Raw genomic sequence first — 12,959 nt, forward strand, 5'->3', positions numbered from 1 at the left:
AGCGGTGATCCACGGGATGATCCACGGGGTTTGCCGCTGTCCTGTGCCAGGATAACGCTATAACGGCGATCAGTAACCCCTCACCCGGCCCTGCGCCTCCGGGCACGCCGCAGCCACGTGTTTTATTCAACGTCAAAAATGTGGGGGGTTTGGTGTTTTTTTTGGTTGGTTGCTTTGTTGGTGGTTGTATTCGGGGTGTAGAGGTCTCTCCTCGCCCTCCGGCCCCTGCGGGGGTGAGCCCTGTGCTGCCGAAGCCATAATAACATAAATAACGCCTTAATGAGGCTAGTTTTTTTAATTAGCAGCTTCTTATATTTTCTTCTTCTGTTGTTCCATAGGCACAATCCAGGCTGGCTTTGGAGGCTCCCACAGTCTGCTCTGGTCTCTTGTATTTTGGCTCCTGTGCTCTGTTTTCCCCTTGCAGCAGTTTTCTTCCTCTTTTCTGTAATTGCATTTCTCCAAGAATTTTTGAATTTGTTGTCTTGAAGGTGCTTTATGTCCTCGTCATGAACACGGTGTATTCTTTTGGTGACTCAAGACACAGAGTAATTAAAAGAGCTTAAGTTTCCAGTCATAACAGACCTCAAAAAGCATTCCTTGGTTTTCCTGTCTCTGTTCTCTCTGTGTTTCAGCACCAAATTGTTCTTGTTTGTCTGCTCAATGTGGAACAGGTTTTACTTTTTGCCTTCGTCAGGGGAAACATTTTTCACTCTAAAAATAATGTTCTGGGATAACATTTTGGGATAACATTTGACATAATTCCTGAAGCTGCTGAGAGTTTGTGTATAAAATATGTTTTATAGTGAAATCAAGGCAGTGTTCCACCAAAGCAGAGGATTTTAAGGCAAGTGACACATACACAACCCACTTAAAATGCTGTTGATATCTTCTACAGGGCAACTTCACTTGCAGTAGTAGCTTTGGTCACTACAGTTTACATTTCTCTGATCTCAGATTTGTAGTCCCCAAAAATGTGACTGGGATGTTTTCAGCAAAATCAAATGTAGAAGCTGAAAATGAAAATAATGTTTCAGCAAAAGCAGATGTAGAATTTCTCGTGTGGATTTTCTTGCATAACTTGCTTTTCTAACTTGTGCATTTCAGGCACTGTGTTGATTTTGGATTTGTTCTTACTTTTCTCTAGATTGTTTAAGTCTAGTAACTATGAAGGCACATTAATTTGCAAATTTATCTACTGATTTAACAGGTAATTAGCAACATATATGATCGTTTTCTCATAATGTGTTCGTACATCAGTATTTTCTCATATTTCTTACTCCTTTTCTGATACTTCTTATTCTGTTAGTGGATTAACATTCGTTGGATCTGTTTCTTGTCATCACCTGTCAAGGCTTTGGATTAAAAAAAAACCCTAAATGCAGTAAGTTCTAAACCCAGCTTTATTATCTAGGATAACCTCACATTAAAGTGCTTGAATGATGTCACATTAAGGGACATTTCTAAAGAGAAGGAAGTTGTTACTGTAACTAGTGGACAACCTCTAGTGGTCACCATGACCCAAGATTTTAGAGACAATAATACCTTTGAACTTTTCTTCTATGTGTCTCTGAGACGGAAGGAGAAAACTCGGTTGTTTTGCCTTTTTCGATTCACTTTTGGATGCTTAAATGTGAATTAGCTACTCAAAAAGTTTTCTTGTGACGTCCAAGGAGAGTCCAGCTGTCAGTGCATGGTCACACCACAACCTTCTTTCAGGTTGTCAGCTAGCTTCCTCTAGTGTAGTTTTGTTTACAAACATGCCCTATATGATAAATTTTTTATACTTTTTTCCTACTTCAATAGTTTCTGGTGAGCTCCTGTATGAAATCTCTTGCAGATCATTGTGCTCATGGATGTGCCATGAGTCCTGCAGGGTCATTTGCTGTTTTGTCTCAGTGCCTGTTTCTGATGTCCTTGTTATCTTTCAGTGCCACTTGAGGATGAGAAATTTTAATCCCTCGCTCTTGTCACCTAGGGATTAGCAGTAGGTGGAGGTTGTTTTTTAAGGGGTTATTTTAGAGCTCAGGAGCCCCAGATGAAAAAGCAGCACAGGTCCTTGAAGAGTGGGTGGAATCACCCAGAGTCTGGGGTGAGGTTTTCAGGGACTCCAGTTATTATCTGATTCTTCAAGGTTAACAGGAAGCAGCTATGATTTCTTCACTGATGTACCTGGCAAAAATGTGGGGTGCTTGTTGATACTGTGTGGAACACATAAAATCATGTGCATGAGTTATGATCTGGACTAACTTCATTAGATAACCAAGAGTCTAATTTAGACAGCTGTTGTAAAATGCTATTAAATGGGTCTTGAAATGATATTTTTTTTCCCACCAAAAATGGAGTTTGCTCTAGTTCCATCCCTGACTTGAGCTGTGTCCTTTTCCTTGGTTAAGAAACAGTGGCTTTCAACTCCTGCTAATTATAATCAGGATGTCTTTGTGGATTTTAATCTTCCCCACCTCCTTTATCTCTGTAGATGAGGTGGAAAAAAAAGGGAAGGTGGTAAAAACCTACTATGATTTTGAAGATTATGAGTGGAATGTTGTATCAGATAATGTAATGGTAAAGGACTGGTGTCCAAGATATGTCAAGACACAAAGGAATTACTGAATTATATTTGGTACCATGTTGATACAAGCTCAGGCGAAATGTAGAAAATAATTACAAAACAAATTACTGTTGTTTGCTGATCTAACAGAGTCAAATCTGATCAACACGAAGAACACGTCTTACAGGAAAAGTTCCAAGTTGGAAAAAAAAGGTTCATTGTATGTCTGTGCCTGGGCAAGGGCCTCTGGTGTTACTGTCTCTACAGGGAGACTAGTGATTTCACAAAATATTTCTTGATTAAATTAGCCAAATTTGCAAAGCATGGAAAAATATTGGATATTTCTGCATCTCCTCTGCAGACTCTCAACTGAGTTTTCTGTGAAGGGGTATCCTCCAACTGAGCAGAGAGATAGAGCAGAGATTGTGAAATAAATAGTAACAAAGGGAGACCGATATTGTGTGATTTTAAGAGCACAGAGACTGAGAACTCTTGCGTCCTTGATCTAGACATCAGCCAAATTGCTGGCTATCTTGGGGCAGAAATAATTAGAGTGAGGCTATATATCCTATCACAGTCTGCATTTGTTTTTGTTTGTTTGGGTTTTTTTTAATTTAATTGTTTTTGTTTGTTTGTTTGTTTTGGTTTTTGGTTTTGGTGGTTTTTTGATTGTATTTTTAAAATTATTCTAATGATTATGAAAGGGATTGTTTGTTTACAAGTCTACAAAGGGGTTATAGTGGCCACCCTTTTCAGCACAGTAGCTGGACAGGAAAGAGGGAGCCTGGGGCTTTCCAAATGCCTTCAGCTGTGTCAGGGCTGAGGTAGAAACCTCACAAAAGCCTGAGGAGGGATTTGCCTGGGCTGAGGATTTGTCCTTGCAGGCAGCCAACTGTGCTGTGTGGGCTTATGTTAAATTAAATTACCCCAACTGAAAAACTGGTCGTTAATTTGCAGAGTCCAGCATGGCCTGGGCAGAAATGTTAATTTTGGTGAAAGCTGACGTAATTATTTTTGGAGATAAGAGGCAAGGAACCAGGTGAAGCATCCTGTGTGTCTTGGTAATGAACCTACTTGACTTAAATCTTCTGAAGGAAGTATTAGAGAAAAGGGTTTTTTTTTCCCCTCTGTATTGGTCAAAGTCTATAGGTGAAAAATGTGCTTTGTATTTCATCGTTTTTTAAAATCTTAGCTGTTCCACGGATTTGTTTTATTAACCTTGACTATCCTAAAAAATATTTTTTAATTTTCTTTAAATAAAGAGGTAGAGGAGGAATTTTTTAAGTATATATTAATAGTATATATATAGTATGTGTATATTTTGCATAGTGTATATATATACTTATATAATTTATATCGTGTATATGTATATATTGCATTAATTTTAGATTCATGTCGTGTTTTGGCCCTTTTGATGATAAAAAAAAAGGGGAACTTGTAACATTGAAAGAGAAGAAAATATATTGTGGGAGTACTTTACCTAAAACTGCACTGAAACAGTTTATTTGGGCTGTGGAGAAGTGACTCTTGTGCACAAAGAGTTTGTGCACAAAACACTTTTGGTTTTTATATGCTCACGTACCTGCATTATTTGAGTTCTTAGGCTTACATCCTTAACACAGCACCCTAAGACCCCTCTGGTGCTTCAGACTTTACATTTTAAAATCTCAAAACTCTGTGTAACTGGGAGAGTGTCAAAGCACTTTTATGCTATATTTTCCTAATGAGTGCTTAATTGCCCTCTCAGCTCAAGTCTCAGTGGCATTTTTCCCCTGGTGTGCTCCTGCTGTGTCATCTGCAGATTTCATTTAAAGAATTCTTTAGTAGATGTGAGGGAAAACTAATACTGAAAAGCTGGTTTCCTGAAGTAGACTCCCCGCTTGGCATTAAGTGTCTTGGGTAAGGGTTAAATTTTTGAGCAAGGTTTTGTTGGTTTGTTTTTGTTTTTTTTTTTTCCTAGTCCGTAGTAAGAACATGAAACAGTCATGAAAGTTGCTTGGAAAAGCAGTGAGCTGATGTGTCTGGAGAGGCTTTTTATTTTTTATGTACAGAACTTAAGATGCAAAAAGCACAGGGGACTCCTGTGAAGCTCTTTGTGTGTTCTTTCCTCCCTGAATGTGGCTTTTATTTGAAGTTCTGATTCACTACAAGCTCATAGATTCATAAATGATGGCTCAGGGTGTAAATTCAGTGGCCACTGAATTTTCTGTGGAACTGTGTCCTTATTTTTTTTATATATTTTTTTTTTCTTAGAACAGAGGTTCTTGTTTGCTCAGTGCTTAGTGAGGTTATGGGATTTGTATACTTGTGCTTCTGCCCTGTTTTGGTTGGTTAAATGTGCATAATCACAAAGCCTAAGCTAAAGTGGTGCCTATGGAAACAAGTGAAATAGGTATTCAGTGTATATGTCTCTTTGCCTTATCTTCAAACTCCGCCTAATCCATCAGAAAAGTAATTAATGTTCAATACCAAGTGACAAACATGGCACTTAAATTTAAGTGCATCGAAAGTGAATAACTCAGTTTGTTGTGAAGATCTTGTGAATTATTTTTCCATGTGGGTCAGACAAAACAAAGTGAATTACAATTTTTAAATTAATAAATTTAAGTAGTGTGAGCTCTTTGTTTTCAGGGAGTTCAATGTTGCCTTTTTCCAGTAGATAAATAGTGAATGGAAAGAAAAACATAATAAAACTTTAGTTAAATGAAGACTGGGTAATGCAGAATTTTCTTCAAAGAAAGTGCCTTAGGAAACAGTTTAGCAAGATGAAGCAATTTGGAGCCTGAGCCCATTTTTTATTATTAATTTGACAGGAACGTGAAATTAAAATAATCCATCTCTTTGAAAAGTCTTAGGTGTAGAGGTGGGAGGATGTGTAAGGCTTCACATTTATACCTGCCCTTGTTCCACTGAAGTGGCTACATTTGGTGAAACTTATTTTTCCAGGTTACTGGGCTCAATTTTTCAAAACTCCTCAGAAACCTTACATGCAGAATTACGCCCATATGTATTTACCTGACACACTGATTTCTTTGTTTCATTTATCTTTGTTTCAGACTTATTACTCTTGCCTATGGAGCTACTGTGGATTCAGTAGTACTGAATTTAGTAGACTGAAAAATTTAAAAAGAAAAAGGCAGATTTTAGTGGAATCTGTCACTCAGTGATGTCAAGTTTAATGTGTTTACAGAAACAGCGAGATCGTACTATGGGGACTAAAAAGTAGAAGACAAAGGAAGTCTGTGGGACAGATTTGTATTGAATATCCTGATAATATTTAATCCTGAAGAAGGCAGTGTTTTGGAAAACAGATGATACCTCAACCAGACTACTGTGTTATCCAAATATACATCAAAAAACATACGTATCGGAGTATTTTTGATGAACAAAGGGTGTTTAAAACATGCTGCTTTTTTTTCCCCCTCCCCTAAAAAATTCCTCAACTGTACTGTCTTCAAATACATAATATTGTGTTACTGAGCACTGCAGAGATGTTTTAAAAATATGTCTAAGATACTTGAAATTGTCATATCTTTGTTTTTACTGATTGAATGCGTTGGGCTTAGAAGTTGCATCTGGAACAATTTCCTTTTTCTGCTTTTTATCTGCAAAACTTGTAACACTTTTAGTGCTGTCTTTTCAGAGAGATTATGGGGGAGATTGATATATGCTTATATTGATTTTTTTTTTTTAATTTAAATGGGGAGGTGAGTTATTTTGGAGACGCATTTATCTTATTAATAAATAGCCTAAGGTTTTCAAGGGGAGGCACTATACCACCCTTGGCTTTGGTAGGACCTTGGAAAGGCATGGTGTCCTATGCCAAAGTGGAGTTATAAAGGATTTGTTGGGACTTGTGTCTCCCAGAGGCAACGAAGTAGGGGAGTCTCGGTCTCTGAGACACGCCTGCTGACTCTTCATCCCAGATCTGCCCTCTGGAAGCTGGTCTGGTTGTTATCTTTCATCTTTGCTCCCTTCTATGCCCACGTTTTAGTAACTTTGCCACAAAAATTGACCTTTTCATCAGTAAATGTGTTCATTGCATGACTTTATTTTATTTTATTGTTTACAGGTTTATAACAGTGTATCCTGGTTTATCTTTGGATGTTAGAAAGTGAGGATTTCCCAGCAAGTGCACGCTGAACTGTTAGTGTTGGGACGAATTGGTAGAAAAGGGTGAAAAAGAAAGGTTTGTCCCTTTTATAAAAAGCTATCTGGGTACTCTCTTATTTGCTAGTATTTACTAGTATAATTACCCACTTGGGTGTTTATTTTAATACATTGAAGGCCTTTTTTTTTTAACCTTTTTACAGCTTAATGTAGATGCTCATAAGTAAACTTGGCAAGTCTGGATGGCTGGAGTGGGTAGTGGGTTAGGCCTCAGACTTCAATGGGATGAAAGACACCAGGGTGGGCTTTGCCTCCAGGCTACAATTAAGATCAAGGCTTTTTAGTAAGATTCGTACTATAAAGGTTGTTGACTGTCTGCTTCCTTCTGTTTCTCCTCATTTTTCAGCTGGTGACTGTAGTAAATAAGCCTGACAGGGGTTGTTCCTTATCATGGATTCTACATCTTTTGTTGCAAATCTTCTATATCTTGCTGTCCCATGGGGTTTGACAAGCTCATGACTGATTTGCTTTTAGTTTTGTTTTTGTTTGTTTGGTTGGTTTTTTGTTTGTTTTTTGTTTGTTTGTTTTGGGTTTGTTTTTTTTTTGGAGGGAACAATTGCACAGAAAAGTACGTGTATGTTTCCAATCCTTTTGTGGCTGCCATGAAACAGTGGGAAGGGAGCAGTGCAAATATGAGCCATGTGAGCCTTGATTCTTTAGTTCAGTCTATGATCTCTTGATCAAATGTTGCCATGTAGGACCAAATTTTTAAAATGGCCCATTTTCATGCACAAAGTTATAAACCCGCTCAGTCACTGCTTCACATCCAGTACCAATTTTTGGTTCATTTATCTTCAAGACAGAGCTGCATTATTGACAAAATTGTAATCCTTGTGCTTTTAATATAGAGTGAACTTAAAAGAACCACTAGATATAATTTAGGATGCATGTAATATAAAGATGCCTTAACCCCCTAAATTTCATTAGAAAAAAGAGCTCTTTTTAATTTTTTCTTCTCTTCTTTGGTATTCAGATTTATCTTTAAGTTACAGAGGAAGGCTATTATTGAGGCTTTCTTCAGTGTCAGACAAGTATTGTGGCCTAGGGGATGGGAAGCTTTTTGTGAGATGGGACAGGAAAGATGCTGTATTGTTTTCTTCATGTTTGTTGACCCAATCATGTTCTTTCAAAAAGAAAAGAAAGAAGAGAAAGTCTCTGTTGGATCAATAGTAGTTCTAAGATTAATGCAGTCAAGAGTTGAAGTTTTTGTCAGGTCTTTTAATGCTCTTTCTCTTGAAGTATTTGAGTTAATGGAATTTTAAATTAACACGCGAGAATATAAATTTCTGTGAAATATATAACTGGAAATATGCATAAATATAGGTATTATCTTATTTCCTCCTGTTAGAAAACATGGTGATAGCTAGTTTTAATCTTTAAAAGCAATCTTGAGTTTTTCTTAATTGGTTTAACTCTCCCATTATTGACGTGTAAGTATGTGTAGGATCTCCTGAACAGCACCTGTTCTCTGATTATAAATTAACTATTAACTTCCTTCTGATTATTGGATTCTGGTTAGTAGTTGCTCTGGTCAGAAGGGATCAAACTTTAGGCTTTTATAGCAGTGTATGGTCTTCTATTCTGAACTCCCATTTTCTTAATAAGAAAGCACTTAAGTTAATTGCTCCCTTTCAAAGACATAGTAGCTCTTTCTGGTCTGTAAGTAGCCTTTCATGCATAGCTGCTGAGGTTTGAAACACCTGCAACCCAAGCAATTTGAAAAAAAAAGCCATTAGTCTGCATGGAGGAAAAAAATAAAATGCTGAAGTTCAAAATATTATCAATGATGCTGTGTTGGAGCAGCCTGAAAGATCTGGCTTTTGGTGTGGGCTTAGTGCTATCCAAAACAACATATAAAATCCTTTGTAAACCAGTTTTAAAAGTGTCTTGTTTATTCAGAAGCCCCTGTGTGCAGTGTTTGTTCTGAGAGCAGAGACACCAGCCAACAAGTGATTTCTCCTCAGAAAGAAACATTGCCTAATGTAGATTATGGAAGCCAAAGACCAAAGGGACAAAGTGCTAAAGATAAACAGCTCAATCCCCAACTATTCAAAGGCCTCAGTAAAGCCTCTGATTTACAGATTTGGGGTGGGACTCGACTATTCCCACCTGCAAGTCTTGGGTCCTTGGCTCTGGCATGGTGTGGTTCTGGTGTTCTGTGTGACCCTCTGTGCCCTTCAGGAGTAAAACACTGGCTTTCTTATGGCCCTAGCACATCAGTGTTGTGCAGGTTTTCTTTGTCATAATCAAGAGAAGGAAGAAAGTACTGGCTGCTCCTATTTTACTGAGACAGTGAAGGGAAAGAGCCCACAGACATGGTGTTGGTGAATATCGAGTGGCACTTGAAAGTACTCCTCTGGCCTAATGGATTCAGAGGTGCTCTTTAGACTGCAATAATGTCTGATTTCAATAATTTAGTTTATTGGGTAGCAATAAAAACATAATCTGTTTTTATGCAATGATTTTATGTTTTTTTGACAATCTTTGCCAGCAGCTGGACTGGTAAATAGTAAGACTCACAAAATTCAGGTGGCTCTTTTAACCATTTTGAGCATTAATACAGTTCCTACCTTCCCACCCAAAGATGCAAAATGAAAGTACGTCCTAAAGTTTCAACTTCGTATTTTTGGCTCTATTTCATAATGAAATTTTGATTTGGTGGAAGTAGTTGATCGGTGAAGAGTCACGTGCACTTGACATGTTGGAAGGTGATGGGGTGATGAGGGAGTTTTAGTGAGCAGCTTGGTGGATTGGGATGGATTAGTTATGAGGAGAGTGTTTTGTGTCAGCTCTTGAAGTATAGAGCAAGACATCTTTTAAAGATGTTAAACAGAGTTACTGGAATGTAGGTAGAATGTCCAATTTCCAGATTCCTCCACCTGAAGTTCTTGTATTGGAAATACAGTGGTGTACATCTATTGTTGCCTTTAGAATGGGTGCATTCACCTTATGGTGAATTAGTAAGGAATATGCTCTGCTTTAATGTCTGTATTTTTATTTTCTATAGTGGTAATTGCTAGCTGCTAAGTAGTTAGGTAGCTCCTTTGCTATTTTTTGCTGTATTCATGCTTTAATTGTATGCAGTATATCCATTTACTCAATACTACACTAAACTCTGAAAGAGTTTTATTGTTGGGAGCCTTGTGGAAAAGGGAATTTTTTTGTTGTTGTTTTCATTATTGTTTTGTTTACAAACAGGTTTTTGCAAAAGCAGTGAAGTACAATATTATTGTTTGCAGTGTTGTTTCTATGTGCTGTGTTGGTCAGACTGATTTTCATGAAGAGGGTTTGTTCCTCCTCTTGAAGAGAAGTATATAAGTCATTATATACAGCCAAGAACCCTTAAGCTTTTGCTGATGGGTTGGAACACTTGAGTGCTTGGGGATGTGAAGCCAAGCTGAGCTCTGCTTAGTAAGGCAATTTCTAAACATGAAGTAATAAGAAATACTCCTTTCAAAAGGTCAGTGAGCACACTGGAGGAGATAAAAGCTGGGAGAAAGTGTCTTTATTTTATGCTGTCTGGGAAAATTGTTCAGAGACACACAGTAAAACATGGAAAAGCAGGAAAACTGTATTTTGCATTTATTTTGAAACATTCTTCTGCTTCATGTGTGTCTTCTCAGTGTGTTTTCATTGAAGTTGTGCTTTACCACAGGTGTACAAGTTGTGTGGGGGCTTTCTCAGCTCTATTAACAGGCTCTTCCATTACACTGGTAGGTGACCTCTTATGGATGTTGTCTAAACAGAATCTTAATTTTTACCTATTCCGTATGACTCCAGTAAAATACTGTTGTGTGAAGGTGAAGTCATGGGATATTATTATATCAAATTAATTTAGTCTCAGGCCTTAAAAACCTTGTTAGTGCATCTTTAAATAAATAAATAAATAGATTTCTTTGCTGTATGACTCTTGACCTGTTTTTCTGACTCAGGACTGACACTTTATATACATATATAAATAGAAAATTTATATAAATAGAAAATTTAACTCTGTTGCTTTGTTTTCTGTTATAAACAGTCTGTGTTAACAACAAAGCCTCTGGTGCAGGTGGTTTTCACTGAATGATACTCTGCTTTGTCATAAGAATCAAATAAAACAAGCAAAAACTCCCCATTGGACTGTATATATGCATCGTTAGCTTGAGTACTGTCTGTCGGGGTTGTGTGCTCCAATCTTTAAGTAAAAAACAGTAATTAGAGTCTTTTTAAAAACACTGTCTTTCAGAGAAGGACTTCTATGAAAATATTTCATTGTATTTTTCCAGAATAAGCAAAAACCAAAAGGGAATCTGACAGGCAAAGGAAAATACATGTCTGTGTGCTTGAGCATGCTTTATCAATTACTTGTTTTTCCTGCCCTGTCCTCTTTACTGACCCATGTCCAGGCACTTAATGCCCTACAAATCTTTATAATGTCTGTATTTCTAGCATCACTAATTGCAAAGGCATTGTTCCAGTTGTCCATGCCCCAAATATTTAATTTTTTTTCTTGCTTAGAGGTGCACAGACATGCTGTAGGTTTTTGGAAGTGGCCATTTGCTTGATGATGAAAACAGAAAACTTGTTTGTTTTCTTTTTTGACACAAACTAATTTTTCTATATTGTTTTTGGGTAACATTTTAGTTTCTGGTGCATTTGCAGGGAATGGAAAGCTGGGATATGACATCTGTAGTAGTAAACACTGGTGGTTTATGGATGTAAATAGTAAAGCTTTATGCTTGAAAATGAAGTGTTACATATTTTGCTTCTTTTGAATACTGTGCACTTGTCTGAGATGAGTTTCAAATATTGATGGGTACTGAGCTGGACAAATCAGCACAAGACAGTCAACTACAGTTAAAACTGTTCCTCCCAACATGGAAATGCCAAGTTTTGGTGAGGCCTGATATAGTTAAATCTGTATCTAGATGTGACTCTCAACGTCCATGAGCAAAGAATGAACTTCCTTCTACTACCACTTGAAGAACAGAATCCCCTCAGGGCCTGAACTGATCTTGATCATGATTATTATTTATTGCTACACTTTTGGTGGAAAACTTGATAGAGCATTTCGTACTCAACTTGACTGAGCATCATTGTACTCAGTAGATGCAGTTTAAATACCTCAGTTGGGTTTTTGCTGCTTTTGCATGCAATTTTTAGGGTGTGAGTGAACATGTAGCCTTTTACCAGTCACATCACTCAGTCAGATTAGACTATATATAAATATATATATAATATATTAAACTATATATATATACCTTCTAAATGCTTAGAAGGTCTTATGTCAAGCACAGGTTGCCAGGTTGCTTTGCTGTAGAGCAAAAATTCACTGTAACATCATATATTTTGTTTTCCACTGCACCCAGTGTTTAAAATACTTTCTCTGGGTTGCTGCCATTTGCTACACTCTGTCCAGCTTTCATGTGATAGTCTTCCATATGAATATTGATTACTTGGAATTATATTAAATGTGCTGTACGTTGGGTGATGGCAAGTTAAAAACAGAGCCATGGGGAGAGTGCTTGTGTATTGTAATTTCTGACAGCTTCTTAATTTGAATTCGTAATTCAAATATATGTAATTGTTGACACTGTTCTTTTAAACCTTACTTATTATAGTTCAGTTTTCTGCTTGTAAATATCTCTGACAAACTGAAGGAAAATAGAATAAAATTACAAACATGCTTATGTTTGTATATTCCCCCTCCAACTGCCATACTAGTTATGTAAAGCTGTTAAGCACCCCATGGGAAGTAACAAGATTATCTTTTTTAAACAGGTGCTGAGAAAATGGAGAAGATTCTGAACAGAATTCATCTAGTTTCTGATCCAGAAGCAACCTACTTCCTGCAAGTATCATGGGAAAAGGATTTAGGCACTGGCTTCAGTATACTTCTTAGTGATGGTCAGTTCTCATGGGCTGGGACAGGTAATGATGGATAGAGAGAAAAAATATTTTAATTTAAATTATTACTGGTTTTATTACTCTTTTTAAACACTTTTTAAACTGTGACCTGCCACAGTCTGGGTTTGGAGCTGGGAGGACAACAGCACAAAGGGGTTCTGACAAGGTAGCAGGTCTGGAGCTATTACAAGTTTATTGTGGGGATGCACCGGCTTATATAGGGTTCTGGGGGAAGGTACTGGAAAAGTAGGTGGAGCATGAGACTGACAGGTGAGGAAACAAAACAGAATAAACCAGGGAAGGTAGGAGGGAAAATAAGACAATCAGGGACCAATAACAAATTACTCCACACTGT

At 37.3% G+C, this 12,959-nt stretch overlaps 1 protein-coding gene across 1 annotated transcript in view; it reads left to right on the forward strand.

Annotated features, from left to right (window-relative positions):
• Positions 1–922: 922 nt before the first annotated feature.
• The window catches only part of XRCC4 (X-ray repair cross complementing 4), a 139,510-nt gene continuing 127,473 nt past the window's right edge, over positions 923–12,959 (forward strand). The window contains exons 1-3 of the mRNA XM_027634610.1: positions 923–1,207; positions 6,621–6,737; positions 12,479–12,628. Of these exons, the coding sequence (XP_027490411.1) occupies positions 12,490–12,628 (139 nt within the window). The 5' untranslated portion in view covers positions 923–1,207; positions 6,621–6,737; positions 12,479–12,489. The remainder of the gene's footprint in view (positions 1,208–6,620; positions 6,738–12,478; positions 12,629–12,959) is intronic.

The sequence above is a fragment of the Corapipo altera genome, unplaced genomic scaffold, assembly GCF_003945725.1.
Source record: "Corapipo altera isolate COAL_440 unplaced genomic scaffold, ASM394572v1 61411, whole genome shotgun sequence".
Taxonomy (NCBI): Eukaryota; Metazoa; Chordata; class Aves; order Passeriformes; family Pipridae; genus Corapipo; species Corapipo altera.